Consider the following 23558-nt stretch of genomic DNA (forward strand, 5'->3'; position numbering starts at 1 on the left):
CAGTAATTTGACCTTGAAATATGACCTTTTGACCTTGAAGATGACCTCAGGTGGTGTTGAAAATGACACTATTGAACTCGCGGTCCTCAAAAACCCCTACATGGATCCCGAGATCGTGTCTTGAGCCCTTCTAGAAGTCATTTTAGCCCCTGACTCAAGTTAATCCTTCAGACTCAAGTTACAAACCCTGAGATCATGAGGTTCCAGTCCTTCTCTATAGGAGTCTATGGTTTGATCACACTATTTTCTCCTCTTGCTTTAAGGTGGTAGTTTGCCATCATTCCACCGCCACTCGTGATCTTTCGTACCTTCTGCCCCACCGATGCTTGCTGCGTCCTTATCTTACCCTTTCACACCTCTACCTGTACCCCTAGTGCTCTCAAAGTGTATTTGAGGTAAAGGAAACTCTGAATTTCAAAAGCTGAGAATTAATACGTCTGTAACCATTATCGAATTTATGCCTGGTGGTGGCTTAATGGTAAGGGTGATGGGATTGGGATCCTCGGGTCCTGAGTTCAAATCCCGCTTGGCTGTTGAATTAATACCAGGTGGGGTTGACTCGGCCTGTCATCCTTCTGAAGTCAGCAAAACTAGTGCCAGCTTGCTGGGATGATTGAGCCATTCGAGTATCCTGTGTCGGAGTGGCGACCTGTCCGGGATTGTCCCCAATGGCCCAGGAGACTGCTTAGGCAGCACCAACACTACACAATATGGTCTAATGGATGGGTTGTCAAATTTCCCACTTCACATGTTTCTGTGTGGAAAAGAACACTCACGATGACGTGGCAAATGCAACTTCTTTGAATTTCCCGTTAACTTGTTTTGAGGCAGTCATGTCTTGCTTTCGCGAGTTCACAATTGGCTGTAAAAACTTCACCATGGATTTTGTATATTATTTCTACTTCGAAGATATGTCTCCTGTTGTTTTTGAGGAGGAAGCATTGTGTGCTTAGTGTCACTGATGTGAAGATGATCAAGAGTTATTTCGATGACTTTGATCAATCCCGCCCCAAACGATTTTCTTGTATTTTTATTTTTTATTTTTCTTATTTTCTTCATATCATTACTGTATTGTGCCTTCCTTATGTTTTGTGTTTCTCGCTGCAGGTTTGGGAACTCACAGCGAACAAAGTCATCATGATTTCAGCCATTGGCAATGATGGTCCCCTATATGGGTAAGTTTTTACAGAACATACCTGTACTTTTGGTACTGAAAGAGGAACACAGCAGGAAAGAATCATGGATTTGCTGTACTGGCACAAACCATACTGTGTTCCACTGAGTTTCATTGCACACGAGCTGTTTACTTACCCAACTGGTGGGTATAGAATATGAATTTCAAGTGATGTTCAACTTCTTTGCTGAAGGTAAACATTGTATTGTATTTGTGAAAATTTTAATAAACCATGTTTTACGATGCACATCATAGACATACATCTTGAGGAGGAGAGTGCAGACCTTTGACCGCACGTGCACGTTTGCCTGAAATTTGTTCCCGTCCCATGCACTCTTGCTGAGAGGGGCGTAGCTTCCTTCGCGCTCTTGCTGAGAGGGGCGTAGCTTCCTTCGCACTCTTGCTGAGAGGGGCGTAGCTTCCTTCACGCTCTTGCTTGGAGGGGCGGAGCTTCCTTCACGCTCTTGCTTGGAGGGGCGGAGCTTCCTTCACGCTCTTGCTTGGAGGGGCGGAGCTTCCTTCACGCTCTTGCTTGGAGGGGCGGAGCTTCCTTCACGCTCTTGCTTGGAGGGGCGGAGCTTCCTTCACGCTCTTGCTTGGAGGGGCGGAGCTTCCTTCACGCTCTTGCTTGGAGGGGCGGAGCTTCCTTCACGCTCTTGCTTGGAGGGGAGCTCCCTTCACGCTCTTGCTTGGAGGGGCGGAGCTCCCTTCACGCTCTTGCTTGGAGGGGCGGAGCTCCCTTCACGCTGTTGGTTGGAGGGGCGGAGCTTCCTTCACGCTCTTGCTTGGAGGGGCGGAGCTTCCTTCACGCTCTTGCTTGGAGGGGCGGAGCTTCCTTCACGCTCTTGCTTGGAGGGGCGGAGCTTCCTTCACGCTCTTGCTTGGAGGGGCGGAGCTTCCTTCACGCTCTTGCTTGGAGGGGCGGAGCTTCCTTCACGCTCTTGCTTGGAGGGGCGGAGCTTCCTTCAAGCAAGCAAACAAGCAAGCTCTGTTTTATGTCCAAGGTTTAAATATTCTGATGAAACTCGAAACTCGATATCCATTCTGTCCTCACACTTACCAACTTTGAAGATGGTTTGCAGAGCTTGAAGGGGTAATGCGGTGGAGGAGAAACATGAAACTGCTGATGTTTTTCACTTTTATCGTGAATGCTTCCCAGGATGCCTCCAAAGAAGTTTCCCAAGATTCGTCGTTTTTGCTCAGATCCTCATGCTTTCTTAGTCGTGCAGTTTGGATTTGATTCTAGCGCTAAAGGGAAAATAAAGCTAATACAAGTTGTGTCTAAATCGGGGGCTTTGCAGGAAATGAAAATAGCTCTTGTAGCTCCCCCACCCTCCCAACATGATTAATAGTAAATATCATTTTTAACTTACCCTGTACATTCAAAAGCCCCAGATATGTTCTTCCCTTCGGTGTTCAGAAGCAACTAATCTAGTCGAGTCAATCAATATATGGTTGAACCCCCCAAAAATTGAAATAAGACGTTTTATTGTTTTAAATACTTTAACAGGTCTTGGTGAATTCCTGAAAAAAAAGTCTCGGGTAATCTGACCCCGGTAAAGGGGTTAAATTGCATATTTTCAAGATGGCCGCCAATGAAAATTTCAATGTACTACAAACTTTTTTATGGTTGATTTTAGACCCTATAAATGCATTGGCAACAGATATTAACATGGGGTTTCTGAATCAAATAAACATAGTTCCATCCGCCTATGACGTATATGACGTCATGGTTAAAAGATAAATGAGTATGCCATAGAAAATCTGTTGTTTTATAATATGTAATGACATGTGATGCTATCATTTAACTCCTTGAACTAGTTAAGCTGTCCCTTTCCTATAATTACATAGATAGGATGTCATTAATCCAAAATAAATCTATATGTATGCCACACAGCCTTACCATAAGCCACGCCCATTGTCGCCCAAGATCATCTCAGCATTGTCATTGTCATCATTCTCATTCTCATCCCCCAACATTTGATTGAAAGGGTTGCTACATGACTGCACTTGGCACTGTCCACAAGCTGATGTGCATGGTAGACCGTAGGTTCTGCATGTGCAACGTTGAGTACTGCACCCGGTAGTGCAGTTGCAGTGAACGACCTTAAGCAAAGAGTCTGGTGCGGCATTCATTTCATTCATTACTGGGATTAACCGATTCTCCTCTGTTTTCCACCCCCATTCTGTTGCTTCCAAATCTGCCTCTTCTCCCATCCATGTCATGATCTGGAAATACGTGCAGAGTGAATGGTGCTTAGTGGCCGCTTCAGTTGGCGGCAGATGCTTTGGGGTAACAAACGACACAGCCGATACCACTTTCTTTGTCAAGATGCTGTGGTGCAACGAAGTGAGAGTATCTGTTCCCTTTCCACCAAACACCTGGACCATTGCCTTGTACCCAATCTCTACAATTGCATCTGTGCTTTGACCTGGTGTAGGAAATGCTTGGGCACATGACGTCAAACCAGTATCACCTTTCATGACTTTCTGGAAGAGAGATTTCTTGCCAACCCCAAATATGCGCGAAGTCGTATCACATCCAGCAAAGGCATGTACGAACAGCATCATGGTAGATGCCTGGGATCCTAAGAGGCTCTTCAGTCTGTTTATGTGATACATTCTGCTTTGGTCCTGCATCTTGTCAGATCGGAAGTACAAGTCCCGGTTGCCACCTTCAGCAAAATGGTGAAGCAGCAGAATAAGTAAGTCCGTATCTTCACCTATCAGTGTTGTTGATTGTAGCTGGGAAGCTCGTACTGCTGCTTGCACGATGTCGTAGTCTGCATCACCTGTTGCGTTTATCACAGTGCACCCCTTTTCCTTTAGCCTTTGGCTAATGATGTTTATCAGTTCCTGCTTGTTGGAACCATGCGATAAGAACTTATCTTTTTTCCCCATGAACATGGTGTCTTCTGTGAAGTTGACTTTGGGATGATGTTTCTTTTGACGATGCTGGTGTGTGCTGTCCTTGATAGATGGTTCATCCGAATAACCGTCTAAGACAACAGTTGCTTTCCCGTAATTGCGGAGTACGAAGTCAGCATAGCCGTTAGCTATAGATCTGTATGTGCTCCCTTTCGTCCACTTAACGCGATGCATCAGTGAGCTACCATCCAACACATAGTGGTCCGTCTTGGGTACATCGTCCGACTCATCCTCGGTAGACAAACCTTTTGCATACATGCAAAATATATATTCATATTGGATGAACTTCATCAATATATATTCATCTGTTGCTCTCGCAAGCTGTGGCTTGTCCGCTTTCCTGAATATGTGCTTCGCCTCAAAGAGAGCTGGGGGAAATGGAGACTATTCATATTCAAGAACGTCCTCCAATGAGAGGTTCCCTGCCCGAGAAATGACAAGTAGCCTCTGAAACAGAAGAGCAGGGTCTATAGTTCAGTCGCCAGTAACCTGGACAGCAGATGAATCTCCCAGAGTTTTCGCTTTGTCCTTCCTTTTGCATGTGTCGGTGAAAACTGGTTGTCCAGTCAGCTTTTCAGCAACTTATTTCCCCACTACCTGCAAGTTGTTGACATTCACTTCATCCTTGGCTACAACACCAGTGACAACATTTCTCAAGGCTGGATCATCAGAGAACGGATTGCATGACTGAAGTTTTTCTTGGATTTTTGCTAGATCTAACTGGTCCCTCTCCATCCTGGACTTGGTGGCCTCCTTGTGCTGTTCACTCGACGTGTAAGTGCAATCATTGAATTCTTGCATGGCTACATTATATTCCGAACATACGGGGGACGACAGTGTCCACAGGGCACGTTGCTCCTCCGTCATGCCACTGTCCCTGGTCAACCCACCAATCGACTTGAGTGATCGCATAAGTGTCTGTTCGATAACAAGATCGGACCCAAGTCCAGCCCAGAACTGATCACTCCGGCCAACCACATGGTAGCCATCCTGGTACTTGCTATATACTGCCGGATTGCTTGTCTCCAGTTGTTGCATGTTCTGCAAGTGGAGGTGAGCCGATTTCAGATAGTTAAAGTGTTCTGCGGCAGCGAATATCGGCAGACATTCAGTCACGGCGCCGAGGTGAGTTTTGCCAGGAACCTACACGATCAGCCATGATCAGCTTTCTGCTAGTTTTTACCATGCTGGTATATGATAGCCAAAGCTTACTTGTCCGGGACCGAGATGACAACTCGTCTTCTTTGTCCTTCAGCGCCTGTTCCAATTTCAGCTTTATGTCAGAAGATTTGAGGGATTCCATGGTCGTCTCCCTCGCTATGACCGTTAGATACATGTCCTCGAACTGTCGCACTTGGGTATCAAATTCCAGATCACTGCTCATCAGCTCAGACACAATCATGACATAAAGACATTTCTTTACTGACATATGTCCACGGAATGCCCTTTGTACCGATTTCCCATTCAACATTTGTTTCACTGCATTTTCACCGTAGACCGTTTCAAGAATGTCTTTCAGTCCCGAGCCCTGCATCAGTGTACCTATGGCTCCAAGTACGTTCATAAACGTATGAAAGGTACCAAGCATCAAGATGATGCCTTTGAGAGGGCTTCCCTGTGGTGCATTATAGATAATCTCCGATGCCTTCCAAAATAGGGGCTGGTCAAATGTTATGACCGGGGAGATGCTGTGTCTGTCTGCAAGATCACAGATGTTGCTGAGCGTAGATATGATGCACGTATGGTCACCAGGGTACATGTCTATCATAGGGAGGAAGGTGACGGAGGACTTTCCAGGGTACGGTTCGTCACGATGGATAAGGTGCATCATCCCTTGCCAACTTGGTGTTGTCTGATGGAAGCACAAGGACAGCTCCCAGAAAATGTCGACAGCCAGTGTACTGCAATGCATTTCCGGAAGTGTTTGAAATGTGACATGTTTGCGGGCATAGTTGGAGAAGCGATAATCAATGATGTCCACTCTGGAAAGTTCTGCCACATGTAAGACAGAGACCCTCTTCCTTGGAACTACATGGCTGGTATGCCTTCCTGGTGTCACTGCTGCAATCAGTCCCATTCCATGGAAAGTGTCTTTCCCGTCCAGCGTCAGTATGTTATGGTCAACATTGTCTGCTGCAAATAGAACCATCCCGAACGAGCCTTCACCCAGTATATCTGGAGCTACCAACTCAGCTGCGTTTTTCTGAAATCTCTGAACTTCACTGTAGGATGAGCTAAATCCCATCGCAAAGAGAGTATCAACTAGGAGCCTGGAACGGTAGAGGTGGTGAAGTTGAGCAGCTAGTCCTATTTGCAGTGGTGCAACAACTGCCCTGGGTCGGACGGCTTGAATAATGGATTGCCCAATAGAGGCCATCTTTTGATGTTTACTGGCACCTACAAATAACAAATAACACACCTACAAATAACATAGCGTATGCATGCGTACAAGGGGGCAAGGGGTCTGAAAAGTTGGGAAATTGTGCATACGTACTAAATGGATGACCCCCTCCCCCATGGTGCACTCATTTTAAAAACATGTGGTGAATTTTTCTACAATTGGCTGCCCTACTGCTCAAGGGCGTGGCCACATGTGGTTTCCAATTACTTCCACATGATCTACATGTTGAAATTATTCGTGTTTTGTGTTAATCCCTACCTGGTCTTTGTAGTCTTGCTAGGTTGTAATTCATTATCATCATGACAATGCTTTTGAAGGACATTGAAAAGGTGAATATCAGCAGTTCCAGAAATTCTATTGTTTTAGTTGAAAGTCACAGATGGCAGCACCGTACAAGTGAATATGGGAGGCCAAAACAGTTATTCATAATCACCTTGTGATCTTCTTGGTGGGGCTTTTTGTCTGTGCTCTTTCATCCAAAGAAAGGGGGCTGTCTTTCGGTTTTCGCTCTGACGTCATAAACGTCATTGTTACGTCATAGTAAGTCATAGGTGGGAGAAACTATGTTCATTTGATTCAGAAACCCCATGTTCCTATATGTTGCTAATACATTTATAGGGTCGAAAATCAACCATAAAAAAGTTTGTAGTACATTGAAATTTTCACTGGTGGCCATCTTGAAAATATGCAAATTAATCCCTTTACCGGGGTCAGATGACCCGAGACTTTTTTTTCTGGCACGCAGCATGACTTATTAAAACATTTAAAACAATAAAACGTTTTGTTGCAATTTTTTTGGGTTAGGTGATACGGATGATATTTTGATTCTACTAATCCAGATAAACAGTCCATTCAATGGTAGCGATCCATCAGGGTTTCCACTCGGGCTTCCACCGACCCACATGGTCGGGAGTTTGTTTGCAGTACGAGCAGGTGCCCGTTTGTCGAGCTGAGAAAGTTCTCAAAGTCTTTCGTTGTGCAGAGGCACAGCCCTTTCTCTCAGGTACTTTTCCAAGTACTTTCAGCTTATTTCAGAAGCTTTGTGAGCCATTTCAGGTGGCAATCTTTATCCCGGACATATGACGTACTTTATGATGCCCTGAATGCCGACGTTTCCTGGGGTTTTTTTTTTTTTTTTTTTTTTTTTGTATACCTTGGTCGAGGCTCGTATGAGAGCTAACACACAACTCACAGCAAGGAGGCATGAGACAAGAGGGGCGGGAGTGGAAGGGACAAAACATTGGGGAACAGACACAGGTGAACTGTGGAAGGGAGAGGGATGGGGATGGGACGGGGAACATGGCGAGGGGAAGATGGACATTAAAGGGACTTTCAGGAAGGAAAGCAGGAGAATTGAAGGAAGTGGGCTTGGGTGGATTATCGGGGGTAGAAAAGATCGAGGATTTGGATGGGGGAAGATAAGAGGTGGTGGTGAACAGCTGTTTTGAAAGCCTGGAGGGAAGAATGGGAAAGAATAGAGTGAGGAAGTTTATTCCAAAGGCGGGAAAAAAGAGGAATGAAAGAGTGAAGATGAGCAGTGATTCGTGATTTTGGTAGTTTTACCAGAAGGGGTTGTTGGCGGACCTTGAGCGACCTGTGGAAATGTGGTTGGGACAAATCACAGAGAGAGCAGGGGGCAAGGCTGGAGAGGAGTCGGTAGAAGACAGAAAGACCACCGACCAACCTGCGGTGATTGAGTGAGAGGCCCAAAGACTCAGCTTCATTGCGGGAGATGCCAATGATCTTAAAAGCCCTGGTTTCGACAGCGTGAAGTCGAGAAAGGTGGGAGGCAGGAGCACCAGCCCAGAGGGGAGAGCAGTACTCCATCAGGCTACGGACAAAAGCTTTGTAAGTGGTCAGGAGCTCAAGAGGGCCGAGGAAGGACTTAGCACGACGGAGGATTCCCAGTCGGCGACTGGCTTTTGAGGCAAGGTTGGAAATGTGACTTTCCCAGGAAAGGTCATGGCAGATAGTGAGACCCAGAAGCTTGAAAGAAAAGACTTCTTCCAGAGGATTGTTGAGAAAGTGGATGGGGGGGTTTTGTAAACGGTCCTTTCGAAGAGACATAGTGAGAGTGTGAGATTTGTCTGGATTGAAAGACATGTTCCACGTGTTGGACCAGTTTGTGATGTTGTGGGGTTTCTGCACATGTGTGCCGAGCATTCTGGGGCGGAATACAGCATTTTGAAAGTGCCGTATTGGCATGAGATAGAGAATATACATATATTGTTTACATACTAGAGGGTTGGCAGGATATCCGAGAGGTACGCATGCTCGCCTCAAAGCCGACTCACCTGGGTATGAATCTCGACCGAGATATATACTGCCATCCTGGAGTTTCACAGGGAGGGTGATTCGTCGACGTGTGTGCCGTCGCTCAGGTGTACATCAAGTCGGGTGTCTAAAACATTAGCTTGACGTTGAAGTTCCCACGGTGTCCTTCATGAAAACCCGATGAATTCTCAGGCAAATTATTTGAAAGTGAAACAAATGCACTTGAGATTTTATTTCTTAAAAAAAATAGGAGCACATTGATGGATACTTTTTATTTATTTAGGTTTTCTTTCATTTTGTACTCGGATCAATTCTGTAGCATTCGATCTCATGTTGTAAGTTTTGATAGAGGAAGTGATATCTGATGAATTCCAATGAAAGTGAAATGTGGAATCATGATAATTATGTTCAGATGGTATCGTATTTAAAACATCGGAAACCCTATGTGACAGACAGAGGATGAATATCTCAGGAATATAAACACAAGATCTTTCAGAAGTCTCCCCAAGATCAACTGAAGCATAGTAAAGGGAGGGATGAAAAGCATTCAGAATAGGTCGAGGTCATTTTCAAATGCCATCGGGATGTTCCTGTCCCCATTTGACGTAATACCAGAGAGTTGGTGTCAGAGCCACCCAATGCTCGCCTGTTTATACATTTATCGTTTTTAAAAGACGAGTCTAATAATTAATATTTTTTATAAAGCATTGCAGTGAAGTCTGATCCAAATAATTTTAAAGCAATATATGTATTTGTATATTGTAATCAGTAACAAGAGCGCAAGTGAGCCCAATATACGCCCGAACAAGAAGGTATATACAGAATTGTGCTATGACATGGAAAACGGCATCCTGGTTGCCATGGCAATCACTTTAGATGACGAACGTATGTCGCGACACACCGTCTCCACAGTCTGTACCTATGTACCAAATATGAAATGTGAAAGTTGAAAACTTTGGGAGTTCGAGTACAAACAGGAACGGATGGAAAACACTATCCTGGTTGCCATGGCAACCACTTTAGATGACGAACGTATGTCGCGACACTGTCTCCACAGTCTGTACCGATGTACCAAATATGAAACGTGAAGGTTTAAAACTTTTGGAGTTAGAGTGTGGACAGGAACGGATGGACGGACAGACAGACAGACAGACGGACGGACGACCGGTATCACATAATACGCCCCGATATATATATATATATATATATATATATATATATATATATATATATATATATATATATATATATATATATATATATATATATATATATATATATATATATATATATATACATACACACACACGTCTTGGAAAGTGAGAGGATGCCGGAGGAGTGGAGATTAAGTGTACTGGTTCCGATTTTCAAGAATAAGGGTGATGTGCAGAGCTGTGGAAAGTACAGAGGGATAAAGTTGTTAAGCCACACCATGAAGTTGTGGGAAAGAGTAGTGGAAGCTCGGTTGAGAGTCGAGGTGACGATTTGTGAGCAGTAATATGGGTTTATGCCAGGAAAGAGCACCACTGATGCGATGTTTGCTTTGAGAATGTTGATGGAGAAGTATAGGGAAGGCCAGAAGGAGTGACATTGTGTGTTTGTGGATTTCGAGAAAGCTTATGATAGAGTGCCAAGAGAGGAGTTGTGGCGTTGTATGAGGAAGTCGGGAGTGGTGGAGAAGTATGTGAGGAACGTGCAAGATATGTATGAGGACAGTGTGACAGCGGTGAGGTGTGCGGTAGGAATGACGGACCGGTTTAAGGTAAAAGTGGGATTGCACCAAGGATCGACTCTGAGCCCTTTCCTGTTTGCAATGGTGATGGACGGGTTGACGGACGAGATCAGACTGGAGTCTCCATGGACTATGACGTTCGCGGATGACATCATGATCTGTAGGGAGAGTAGGGAGCAGGCTGAGGCGAGCCTTGAGAGGTGGAGGTACGCACTGGAGAGAAGGGGAATGATAGTCAGTCGGAGTAAGACAGAGTACATCTGCGTAAATGAGAGGGAGGGTGGTGGTATGGTGCGGTTGCAAGGAGTTGAGGTGGGGAAGGTGGATGGGTTTAAATACTTGGGATCAACTGTCCAAAGTAATGGAGAGTGTGGGAGAGAAGTGAAAAAGAGAGTGCAGGCAGGATGGAGTGGGTGGAGAAGAGTTGCAGGAGTGATTTGTGACAGAAGGGTAGCTGCAAGAGTGAAGGGGAAAGTATATAAGACGGTAGTGAGACCAGCTATGTTGTATGGTTTGTAGGCGGTGGCGCTGACAAAAAGACAGGATGCGGAGCTGGAGGTGGCAGAGTTAAAGATGCTGCGATTCTCGTTGGGAGTGACTATGATGGACAGGATAAGAAATGAGTATATTAGAGGGACAGCGCAGGTAGGACGGTTTGGAGACAAAGTGAGAGAGGCGAGATTGAGATGGTTTGGACGTGTGCACAGGAGGGAAGCGGAGTATATCGGGAGAAGGATGTTGAAGATGGAGCCGCCAGGCAGGAGGAGAAGAGGAAGGCAAAAGAAGAGGTTCATGGATACGGTGAGGGCGGATATACGGATGGTTGGAGTGTCAATGGAAGATGTGGAGGATAGAGCGAAATGGAGACGGTTGATCCGCTGTGGCGACACCTAACGGGAGCAAGCCGAAAGAGGAAGAAGATCTATGTACATATATATATGTATATATATATATATATATATATATATATATATATATATATATATATATATATATATATATATATATATATATCGGGCATATAAAAATAGTGTGGTAGAAAAAAACATTAGAAAGGAAAAAATAACTTGCACCAAAAACTTTAACATTCTCACGCTCACATCAGGGGTATCGCTATAGCTCTCTGTTCTTCGAACAGGCGAGCTAAAAATGAACTATTAGTACAAGGCAATTATTATTTATTTTGGTTTTTTCCTCAAAACACACACACACCCACACCTCTGCTGTGCTACTGCTTCTTGCAATAGCTTCATCGATTTGTGAAAATCTTTGCAATAAAAAATAATTTACATGCACTCTTGCTCATAAAAATTCCCTTTACCTGTTTTAAAATCTTTGAAATAATTTAAAACAAAAATACTGGGTTGTGCAAGGGTAAGACCAATAGTCATGTGCTACCGCCTTCAGAGTAATCTCCCTTAATGGAAGGCAATCGATTATATCATAATCGGTGGACGAATATCGCATGTTGCTCATACCGGGTAGGTGAGGTAGATATTACCACCCTGAAGGTTGTTAATGAGTCAACTTCGTGTTTTTTTGATAATCCAGTGGTGACTCGGCTCTCCTGAGATTAATGGATTGAATCAACAGAATGTAGATCGAAGTATACAGTACTATCTGCCATGGGAAGCAAGGAGAAGCTGACATTTTGCCGTGTTAAGCCTTCATCAGAGTAAAAGAGGAAGACATTATGGTCGTGAAGGTTGAAAATAAGAGTCGGTCAAAGGTTCATGCATCAGAGCCACATCAGGGATCAGGGTGCATGTGTGGTGGGAATGACTCATTTTGACCCCTCATGAAAGGGAGCATTTGGGTTGAGAGTTAGAAATTGAGAGGACCGAGGGGGAAAAAAAAAGGGGGTGAGGGGGATAAAAAAAATAAACCCAGGAATGAAAAAGGGGAAAGAAGAGAGACTATAAATAACTATTTACAAAGAATGGAAGAAAGATTGATGAATCAAAATACAATGACAGAGGTTTATAAGATGGTAAATCTGATGGTTAACGTTAATCGGATGATGGGTTAACGCTCAAACCGTCAGCTTGTTCCCCACGCCAGTTGGCATACCTCGATCAACGGCCTGTCGATTCCATTGTTTTTACTGTCCACGAACGGAGACCAACACTTGCCTTCATGCAGACTGCTTCACCACTCTTCATCAAGACCATCTTGACTTCCTGAAAATTTGATTCTCCATCCTGAATACTGTTACCTTCATCTGTATTTGAACCCACAAATTTTGCAATCCCAGCTCGGTGTCCTTGCCAATAGACCATCACTGTGCGTTATCTTTCTAATAATGCAAGTAGTGTTTGTTGCAAAAACATTTTTGCACATCTGTCTTTTATCTGTGAGCAGCTCATATAATTGGTTACACAACCAGTTAAGATTGAAAAGAAAAGGTGATATTAACATACCCAAAGGCCTGATTGACAATAATGTTACATGTTATCGATTACAGGACGCTTAATAACCCTGCTGACCAGATGGATGTCATTGGTGTTGGAGGTATAGATTTTGAAGATAACATTGCACGCTTTTCTTCCCGTGGCATGACCACTTGGGTAAGCCTCTTCACCTCTTCTCCTTTTCTCTATGTTGCATGCTGACACAACACTATCATTTGCAAGCTCATTCTGTTCCTGAGAATAAAGTGTGTCTTCTTTGGCTCTTCGATGGAGTTCATGTATTTGTTGGTCCATTATATACATCCACTTGGTCCATTATATATTGATGTTATTTTACATACAAGATCTAGATTTGTGAAAGAGCGAGGTAACTGGCTAAAGGGCAACTTGCTGAAAGTAGAGTCATGTAATTGAGGCTCAGTAGAAAATAAAAATATAAAAAACACAAAAAAGCAAGGTAAACGATGGACATGAGTGCAGTTCTGGAAACCGCAACCTCCAAGTTAAAGGGTTGAGTGAGATTGGTTTAATGGTGTAAATAATCCTGGTGTTAAGGTGGCTGGCTTAAGATCTTCGGGTCTTGAGTTTGAGCCCCTGTCATGCCATTAGATAACAACAGGTGGGTTGACTCAACCGATCATCCTTCCCAGGTCACCAAAATAAGTACCAGCTTAGTCTCACACGCGCTCAGCAATGATGCAAACAGCAGCCACAGGCTGCATATGAAAGAATAATAATGGTGTAAATATAGGTCATTGAATGGGGGATGATGTGAGATAATCATGCACCACCTGCTTTGAAGCCTGGAGTAAAGAGTGTGATTGAACTACCTCGGAAAGGCAGTTCCACACATGCGAGAAAGGAGGAGTCAAAAGAGTAGGGATGAGTGCTAATCCTGGATTTTGGAAGTTTAACCAGAAGTGCTGGACACTCAGATGAATGGGAGTGCTGGAAGCAGAAGTCAGGTTAGTGGAAAGATGTACAAGGGAACAAAGGGAAGAGTTTTGGTTGGTCCTGGGATGTCTGAGGTGTTCAGCATCAACATCGGTTTGAGACTGGGAAACGCTCTCAGCCCACTCATGTTTATCATGATGATGGAGTTTGAAAGCAGGAAGATGAGCTCGAGGGTAGTATGGTAAGGATGTTGTATGCGGAGAATCTGGCTGTTGTGGTGGGGAGTGGGCGGGAGATGGAAGAAGTACTGGGGGAGTGGAAGTAGGCATTTGAGCAACATCGGCAAAGGATGAGTATGGAGAAGACTGAGGTGATGTGTGTCAGGCAGCAGGGAAAAAAAAATGAATATCATGTACATCAGACAGGGAAATAGGTTTGAGTATCTAGGAGGAACAGTGACTAGGGATGGTAAGTCTGAGGCAGAGGTGTAGAGGAGAATTCAGGTGGGTGCAAATGCATGGAGGAGGGTGGAGGGAGTAATGGTAGACAGAAAGATATCAAGGGAATTGAAAGGTAAGGTGCTTATGCCATGTGTAACGCTGGCCTACCTTTTACAGTCTGGATATGGTGACACTGACAGAGAGACGACGACAGAGGCTGCAGGTTTGCGAGAACAACTGGGTCAGGAGGATTGCGGGGCTGAAGAAGGTGGATAAAAGGAGAATGGATGAACTGAGGAAGGAGATTGGTGTGCAGATGAGCTTGACTGGGAGATTTGTGAAGTGACGGCTGAGATGGAATGGACACTTGTAGTGGATGGGGGATGAGAGAATGGTAGGGCGGATGGGTTGAGGGTGCAAGGTAGGAGGAAAATGGGTAGACTGTGGTTGAGGAGGGATATCTGTCAGATAAAGGTGGTTTGAGAGTGGTGAGAGTTGGCTGACGACAGAGGGGGGTGGAGGAGTAGTGTGGTCAAGGCAGGGCAAATGCTTGGTGTCTTTGGATCTCTCCTCCTTATAAAGGGAAGATGAGGAGGAGAAGAAGCAAAAGAACCAGGAGAGGGTTCCTTGAAGAAACGAGTTGCTGCTGTTGCATCGTGGATTTGCTGGGGAGACTGAGACTGAGACAGCAGAAGGAGTAATATTGGATGAGAGGCAGTTTTTTTAAAAATAGAAAGAAAAAAACAGACCACCAATCTGCCTGTGATGGGAAAGCAAAGGATCTTGTGTTTCATCCTCATCATAGGAGATCCCAACAATGTTGAGAGCTGTACATTCCATCGAATTCAGGAGAGATGGATGTAATGCTGGGATGTCATCCCAGAAAAAGAGTTTTACTGCATTGAAGTACAGACTGACCTTTTCTTGTTGAAAAAGGGTGAGCACTGAGCTATGAGGGGTTGGACAATTCATTAAACCAAAAATGATCTTTGGATACATTTACAAAGGATGTGGTTGTCATTGGCAAATGCATATTGGATTGGGATTTAGCTCCTAATTTTGCCCGCTGATTGTTAGGGTTTGTATCCCTGCACACTTCTGACGCAGTGTCCCTGCACATTAGGACAGGAATTTTGCGAGCGATAATCACCTACTCTTTGTGAAAGACTGCTTTGTTGAATGCCAATTTCCCAGGGAGAGCAGTTGATAAAGAATCATCGGGAGGTGCACTTTGTGCACATAGGGGAAGTAAACAGCCAGGCATGATGGCCTTGAATGTCATTGGCAAGGAGCTTGGCAATCAGGCCTGTGTGCCAAACGGTGTCAAAGGCATACGATGTGGTCAGAGCCGTCCCTGCACCCCCTTCCCCTGTTTTTGATTTTATGTGTCTATCGTTTCTTGTGAGAGGAGCAGCATCATATCCAGGGTTTATTGGCTGCACTGGAAACCAAACTGGTGATCGGTGATTAGACAATTGAAAAAAAGGAAATTATGTGATGTCACCAGAAACTTTGGATTCATTTGCTTTGCTTGTTATGTGAAGCAGGCTGACTTGTTATGACTTGCACCCTTGTTATGGATGAGTCTGATGTTTGCGACCTTCCAACCGTGTGTGATTTAGTTCGAAGTAAAGAACCTCCTGAAAACGACAAATAGGGACAATGCCAACTTGAGGAAGCCTGTTTTGAGAAGGCATTGCACCGATGGTATCGGGGCCTCGAGCCGAATAGATGTCAGTCATGTGGGATAACTCGCTGTCAAAGTGGCAGTGAAGGAGGACGGACAAAGAGGGGACAGGAAGGTAGATTGGCTCGATACTTTGTTTGAAAGTAAATACCAAGTTCGAACATTCTGCCTTGTCAATAGAAAGTCTGTCATTTATCCATCGATAGAGAGTGAGGGAATGAAAGGAGAGCGTCCACCAGAGAATGACTTCACCAACTGTCATCAGATCTTGGAAGTGAGAGACATGTTGTGAAGTTCAGCATTCAGATGGGCAGAGCATTTCATTCTGGCTTGCTTTGAATGTGGACACATTTATCGCAGGCTTTGTGGAGTTAACTAAGGTTTGTTTTCTAAGTCAAGAAACAGACTTGCTTTGAAGCTGCTGCTTCACCATAAGCCTTCCTGGACCAAGGCCTAAACGATGGGCATTATAAGCTGTAAATAGGACTGAAGAGAGAGCGTCAGAGAGAGTGGGTGTAATCATTGTCAAACAGGTGTTGTTAGAGCTCGAGTGCAATAAGGAATTGAAGAGGGGGGAGGAGGGTATGCCACAGGGGAAGAGTAATGCTTCAGTCACATTTGGCTCGGTGGCCGTAGGGTCTAAAAAATGTACGGCCACTAGCAATTATAGGGCGGCCGCAGTATTTCCACGGTCATACAATGTAGCAGTCACTTATGTTTTTATTTTTCAGGTAGCCGCACGGCGAATTTAGAAATTGTGGAGACCGAAAACGTGGGGGTGCCGTACGGTCTTTGATTTGATGTCACGCGGTGACCGTATGGCGTCCCTGCGGCTGTCATAGAATTTTCAAGGCAGACGCAAGGTAGCCTCAAGGTACCCGCAAGGCGACCGCAGGGGGGCCCTTAGGCGAACATAATTTTTTTGGTAATTGTTTGGGGGTTGGCAAAATTTATTTTTCATTGATAAGAGCCTACGGCAGCCGCATGAAAAATGCAAGCCCACCGTATGCCCTACGTACGGTCGATGTGGAACACATCTACGTCATGGCTACGGCTTGTCGAATTGCTACGGCCAACCTAGAAATGAAAAAGTTATAACTCCATGCTTTAATAACACGGAGACCCCTACGGCTTGTAAAAGATAGCCATATGGCGTAGGGCCACCCTGAGGCCACCTCAGAAACTCTGTGGCCGCCGCACGTTTCTGTCAATTCAGGGGCGGGGTATGGCCGCCGTATCCTAGCCATAAAGCAAATTTGACTCGTGCTTTAGTAATAATAAAGGGGTGTTCAGAGCCAGAGGTATTCCAGGGGTTGGGAGTGGTTGGCAGAGAAACACCGGTTGTGGTGGATGGAATTCTGCCACCAGGTTGGGAGGTGTGCGGATCAAAGCTGAAGATAGAATGTCAAGGAATATTTACGTAGTAATCAGGAAGGTCCTAGCCTGGTATTGGCTGAACGGTTAAGGTGCCTGGCTTGAGATCTTCTGGTCTTGAGTTTGAGCCCCTTTCGTGCCGTTGAAATAACACTAGGTGGGGTTGATTCAGCCTGTCATCCTTCTGAGGTCGGTAAAATGAGTGCTTACTGATAAAAGTTTGACTGCATCAGTGGCACAGCTGCACTTCCAGAAAATTATCAAACTAGCAGCTACAGACTGCATACAAAACAACAACAACAACAACAACAACAACAACAACAACAACAACAACAACAACAACAACAACAACAACGTATTGTGACCATAAAGCAGACAGTATGGAAAGAAGCAGTTGCAACTTGCAAGGAGAGATGTCATTTTTGACTGCATCCTTTGTGTATTTTCCAACACCGTGAATATCATTACGACCTTCAGCAATGTACGACCTCCCTGCAAGGTGGCAAAACGATTTACCTTTCATTGCCCTCAATAAATTTTATTGAAAGGAGAAAGAACATCCTCCCTTCCATGACGTTGGTCATGTGCATCGCCAAGAAATTCGGTTGGCTTTTTTTCTCTCTCTCAAAGCATGTTTTTGTGTTTTTACTTTAATTTATGCATTTTCAGTAACATCTTCCAGTGTCATGATCATATATATATATATATATATATATATATATATATATATATATATATATATATATATATATATATATATATATATATATATATATATATATATATATATATATATATATATATATACATACATATACATATACATCTATAAAAACACACACACACATATTTTGGTTTGTAAATACTGTAATGTCGATTACAGGTTGCACAAGGTGGTTTTATTAATCTTCATGGTAGTTGCCTTTTGAAGATTCAGGCCACCTGATATAATGTTTTTATTTTTATTTTTTAATGTTTATTTATATTGGGAAAGAAAGAAAAGGAAATAAATAGATGGGTGTGCTGCCGAACTCACGGTTTGCTTTTTGTGTTTTAATCAGGAGCTTCCTGGTGGCTATGGGCGACTGAAACCCGACGTTGTGACGTACGGCTCCGGCGTGCGTGGCTCTGGCATTAAAGGCGGATGTCGTTCGCTCTCCGGCACCAGCGTTGCCTCACCTGTTGTTGCCGGTGCCGTCACCTTGCTCCTGAGGTTGGTCTCTGCCATGACAAAGCTTCGTTTTGCGCTGAACTTGAATCCAAATTGTGCAACTCCAAATATTTATTTCCCAACACTTGAACAACACTCGGTGGAGCGGCATACCTCCACCAGGCTGAACAGTTTGTTTTGTATTCCACTGATAGGTCCGATCTGCATCCGTACCTGAACCGAAATGTAATCTGCTTGTTCTTGTCACCGACCCAAGTCATCCACTAAGTTTTGTCACAACTCGTGCACAACTTTTTGAGCTTTGTATTGTTTTAGTTCTACCTCTCAATGGTGAAGAATCACTTTAAAAATTCTCCAATCCATATCGAGAGTTTCACCAAAATCGAATCGCTTCGTCCTTGTCACACACCCAACCTGTCCACCAAATTTAGTCCGAATCCGTCCATACCGTTTTGAGAAATCTTTGAGATAAAGTCAAATGGGTGAAAACATAAATCTTACCCCCCCCCCCCGCCCCCAATTCACTTTCGGTTGTTGAGGTAAAAAAAAAAATCGAGTTGTATTGAGTAAAGTGTGTGTGTGTGTGTGTTTGTGTTTGTGTGTGTGTGTGTGTGTGTGTGTGTGTGTGTGTGTGTGTGTGTGTGTGTGTGTGTGTGTGTGTGTGTGTGTGTGTGTGTGTGTGTGTGTGTGTGTGTGTGTGTGTGTGTGTTATTTTGGGGGTTTTTTTGTTTTTGAGGAAAAACAACCAAAATGAATAATTGCCTTGTACTAATAGTTCATTTTATTCGTCAAATGGGGACAGGAACATCCGGTTGGCATTTGAAAATGACTTCAACCTATTCTGAATGCTTTTCATCCCTCCCTTTACGATGCTTCAGTTGATCTTGGGGAGACTTCTAAAAGATCTTGTGTTTATATTTCTGAGATATTCATCCTCTGTTTGTCATTTAAGTTTTCCGATGTTTTAAACACGAGAATCTGAACATAATTATCATGATTGTACATTTCACTTTCGAAATTCGACGAAAGAAATATCTGTTTGGGAATCACTGTACGTTGGGTGCCATTGCCTTACAGGCATGCGGTTTTGCAGAACCATAATATATATATATTTTAATATTGTTATGGATCTGGAAACCATGAGCACTCAACATTCAGGTCCCAAAGTTAGTTATATCGGTAAGTACGTGTGAGACAGGTCCCTTTCCCTTTTGTCTCGTAGGAGACTCGAAAACGTGCATTGTGACGTCTTTAGTTAGGTTATTACATCAGCCATCTACATCCCATACATCGACCATCCCATCTGCGCGACCCAACCAGCCCATCACCCTCCATCCCCACAGACTAACTCCTGTGGCATGACGATTTCCTCAGGGCAGATCCTGTTACTCTCTGCGCGAGCGAGGCCACGTGGCCATGAGGAATATTTGGGGCTACCGAGCAGGGGCCACGGCTCCGCCTCAGAAGGGTGCGGCTGTAGGCCAATGAGGTATGGACAGCGAGATGATTCTCGCACCAAGGCCCCGTGCCGTGTGGGAGGAGATATAGCGCCAGAAGAGTGGTGGAAAAACGGGAGTGGTGTGGACGGAAGGTCGTGTGTCGTCAGTGTCGTTGGCGTTGGCGCGAAGAGGTCATTGCAAGAAGAGTTCTGTGGGTGAAAGGTTTTTGCTGTTACGAAGGGGTGGTTACGAGGGGCGATTACAAGGAGTGGTCACAGGAGGTCTACATTGCTGTTACGAAGGGGTTTTTGCTGGCTCTCTACAAGGAAGGACAGAGCGACTCCGACCCCCCTCCGCAGACCCTGATTATTCGCTACCCGAACTCCGCCACGAGCCTGGAGTCCCCCATGTGCGACTGGGGATCAGACCAACGACCTTTGTCAGGTGCCGCATCGTGGAGCATGCGCTCCCTCCGACGACCAGGTACAAGCCAAACTCTGACCCCCACCTTGTCTCACTCATCGGCTAGAGGGTCGAAAAAAGAACCTTGGGTTTTATTTTCATTTGTGTGTGTGTGTCTGAGTGTGTTGGGGGCCCGTCTTGTAAGTAGAACTGCATAAGTGTTTTTGCCATTGTAAATACTTGCATCAAATATTTGCTTTAAGTCTCACTTCTCTTGTCTTTTATTTACTGTAAATAAATTATTAGAAATGTTCCCAGCTCGTTTCCGTCCTTTCTTTATTTGGTCCACCATGGTCCGGGTCTGAGTTCAGATGGGGTTTCATCCCCGATAATCCGTTAATCGTAGCCGGAACGTCCTGGGCAGGCCCACTCGACTGCATCCGAGCCGGAGTTGGTCGGTGGAAGTTGATGCTCTACCCTAGCTGGTAGAGTGATCCTGTTCGGCCAGACATTCCGAGGGAGTGAATCCCCGGTAGCCAAGACTGCGTGGTTACTTAAGTATATCGGATCTGGACAATTAGCCCTACGCCACGTGGTCGAGATATTGGCGTTTCACAGTCGATTAATCGACCCGCCGGCTTTGGAGTTGTCCGGAGCGACGGCCTAAAAATTCCGGGGAATCTGGTGGGAGACGGCGTAAACTTCTCCACCTCACGGTCGTTCTCGCCACCGACCCAAGGCCCACAACAATATGAAAGTAGCACACTGAATCAATGAAATAATTAAAGTTTAAATTCTTTATATAATGCCTGACTTTTCGAGAACAAGCTCGTTCTCTTCAGCAAAGGCATTGAGAGTGCTGTGGTGATAACACCGTTCAGTTCCATTGAGGACGGTTCGCGTCATGGATTGGTCCAAGTCCAAGCCAATCACAAGGCTTCCTTTCAATTTGAATGATGCTGTTGTTTGTGTTGATGTTGTAATCGATGGCGTAATGCTTTGTATGTGGGATGCAAGTCGATGTGTCGGTTGATGGAGTTTTCACAAGAGAACCAGGCCTCGATAATCTCACATCGTGATGATGATGATGATGATCCTGTGCCAAGGATAGTTGTCTGATTCCATGAGAACGTGTGTGCGCGTGCGTGTGCGCGCACGTGCGTGCATGCGTGAGTCTGAGTCTTATCGAACTGAAAATGGCTCGGCCGATCTCCATATTTTGCGTCCGTGCTGGGGCTACTCATCATCGTCAGGTCAAGGGCACAAATAATCCCACACCCCTTCCCCACAAGGGTGTGGAGACTACTTACAATTTTCACCTGTAAATGTGGCACATTGCAAATGGTTTACTGACCCCTGCTGAAGAAAGGGGGGGATTACCAGCCATGGCATGAAATATATATTGCCCCCCCCCCTCCAACCTCCCAGAGAGAGTGGGTGTTTCAAGTTACAAATAAGGTAATTCTCTGTTTGTGTACGTGTTTACATCTGTTCACAATATAATGATAAACATAAATAGTGTGTGCGTGCGTCAGTCATCAAGGACTTTGTGTGTAAACTGTTTGATATTATTAAAGGCCCCTAGTTTGTTGGACAAACACAGTCATGGCAGTGCACAGAGAGTAAATAATTGGTTCACATTACAGTTTAGTCACACACAAGCTTGAGGTTCCTTTGACCCTTATTAGCGACACTTTGACGAATTTGTCAACACTTTCGAATGCATATGTAATTGTACGATGATATATTTGGTTAAATGGGCAGGGAAGGTCGTTCGAAGAGCCTTTTTATTTATTCATTCATTTTATTTCACTTTGCCATTATTGAAGATGCCAAGAAATTGTATCCTTGTCTAAAGGCTTCGAGGGCCACCGTGTGTGTGTGTGTGTGTGTGTGTGTGTGTGTGTGTGTGTGTGTGTGTGTGTGTGTGTGTGTGTGTGTGTGTGTGTGTGTGTGTGTGTGTGTGTGTGTGTGTGCGTGCGTGCGTGCGTGCGTGCGTGCGTGCGTGCGTGCGTGCGTGCGTGCGTGCGTGCGTGCGCGCTTTGATCAGTTTTGCTTCATCGTGCTTGTGAGTAAATGGAGAAATTTTGTTGACACATTGTGGATAAATGGTTGTTAAATGGTTCATAAAGTTGGGAGTGTTAAAGAATATGAAAAATGATGCATCCATTTAAATGTTCTTTAATGTTGAATTTATTGAAGGCTGGCAGAATATTAGCTCAGAGGTCGTGTACTGTACTTGTCTTTGAGCCATCTCGTCCAAGTTAAATTCCTGACCGAATGTAAATTGTGTTACTGGTACTTCGCAGTTTCCTCCGTTGCAACTGTGAGTATAAACATCCTTTGGAGGATCTTTTGAGCCTGCTATCCCATCATTTTAGCATTTGGTGGACATTCATGATTCCTCGTACTGTCGTTGTGATGTGTGAGGTAATACATTCGGGAGACGGGGAGGTCTCTGGGCATCTGGATCGATGAGCATCAAGAAAGATCTGCCATCACAAGGCACCCGAAACACAGGCCATGAGCCTCTTTGAAATGATGTTTGCATTGTGGCCTTGACTCCAAACCGAACTAGACTCCCTTTCCTCGAGGCATGGCATTCAAGAGAGGCTTGAGTTTCCCTCACAGGAGAGACCTCTTACATCCCAATGGCTTTTTTGGGGTTGTTGGTTCTCCTCGTGTTTATCCCCCATGCTTTTTGGAAGAAAAACAAAAAAAAGGGCGATATTGTAATCAACTGTCTGTCTGTCTGCCTGCACGACAGACGGACAATCTCCTAAGCGATTGTGTAGAAATTCACCAAATTGGCAGTTATGATCACCACATGGCAACAAGGTGCAAGAGCAGTATCGTTTTGGCCCGGCCCTGGATCAAATAACAAAAAAATGCAATTACGAGCACATTGTGAAACATTTTTAATGAAACTTTTTGTGTGTGCAATCAACAATGGGGGACGCATGGAATATGGAAAGTTGTTTTCGATTTAACCCCAATTCATACCCCAGGTCGTCGGGAATTAGGGTCACAGAAGTCCAAATGAAAAAAATTATAAAAATAAAAACCTGCCTCAATTTGATATTGGGTCACTCTGGGTGGAACTTGAGACCATCTTTACCTCTGCCACCGAAGGTGGAAGGAGGTTATGTTTTCACCCCTGTCTGTCTGTCTGTCTGTCTCTCTCTATTTGTCTCTTTATTTGTGTGCAGGATATTTCAAAAAGTTTTGGAC

General features: G+C 44.6%; 1 protein-coding gene across 2 annotated transcripts in view; it reads left to right on the plus strand.

The window, feature by feature from the left end:
• Window positions 1-23558, plus strand: part of MBTPS1 (membrane bound transcription factor peptidase, site 1) — a 189619-nt gene that overhangs the window by 119141 nt on the left and 46920 nt on the right. For both annotated transcript variants that reach the window (XM_085847449.1, XM_085847450.1), the window contains exons 8-10: window positions 1108-1175; window positions 12974-13076; window positions 18377-18528. In XM_085847449.1, coding sequence (XP_085703575.1) covers window positions 1108-1175; window positions 12974-13076; window positions 18377-18528 — 323 coding nt within the window. The remainder of the gene's footprint in view (window positions 1-1107; window positions 1176-12973; window positions 13077-18376; window positions 18529-23558) is intronic.

This window comes from Eptatretus burgeri, chromosome 11 (assembly GCF_056783735.1).
Source record: "Eptatretus burgeri isolate ZD-2024b chromosome 11, Ebu_testis_v1, whole genome shotgun sequence".
In the NCBI taxonomy this organism is placed as follows: domain Eukaryota; kingdom Metazoa; phylum Chordata; class Myxini; order Myxiniformes; family Myxinidae; genus Eptatretus; species Eptatretus burgeri.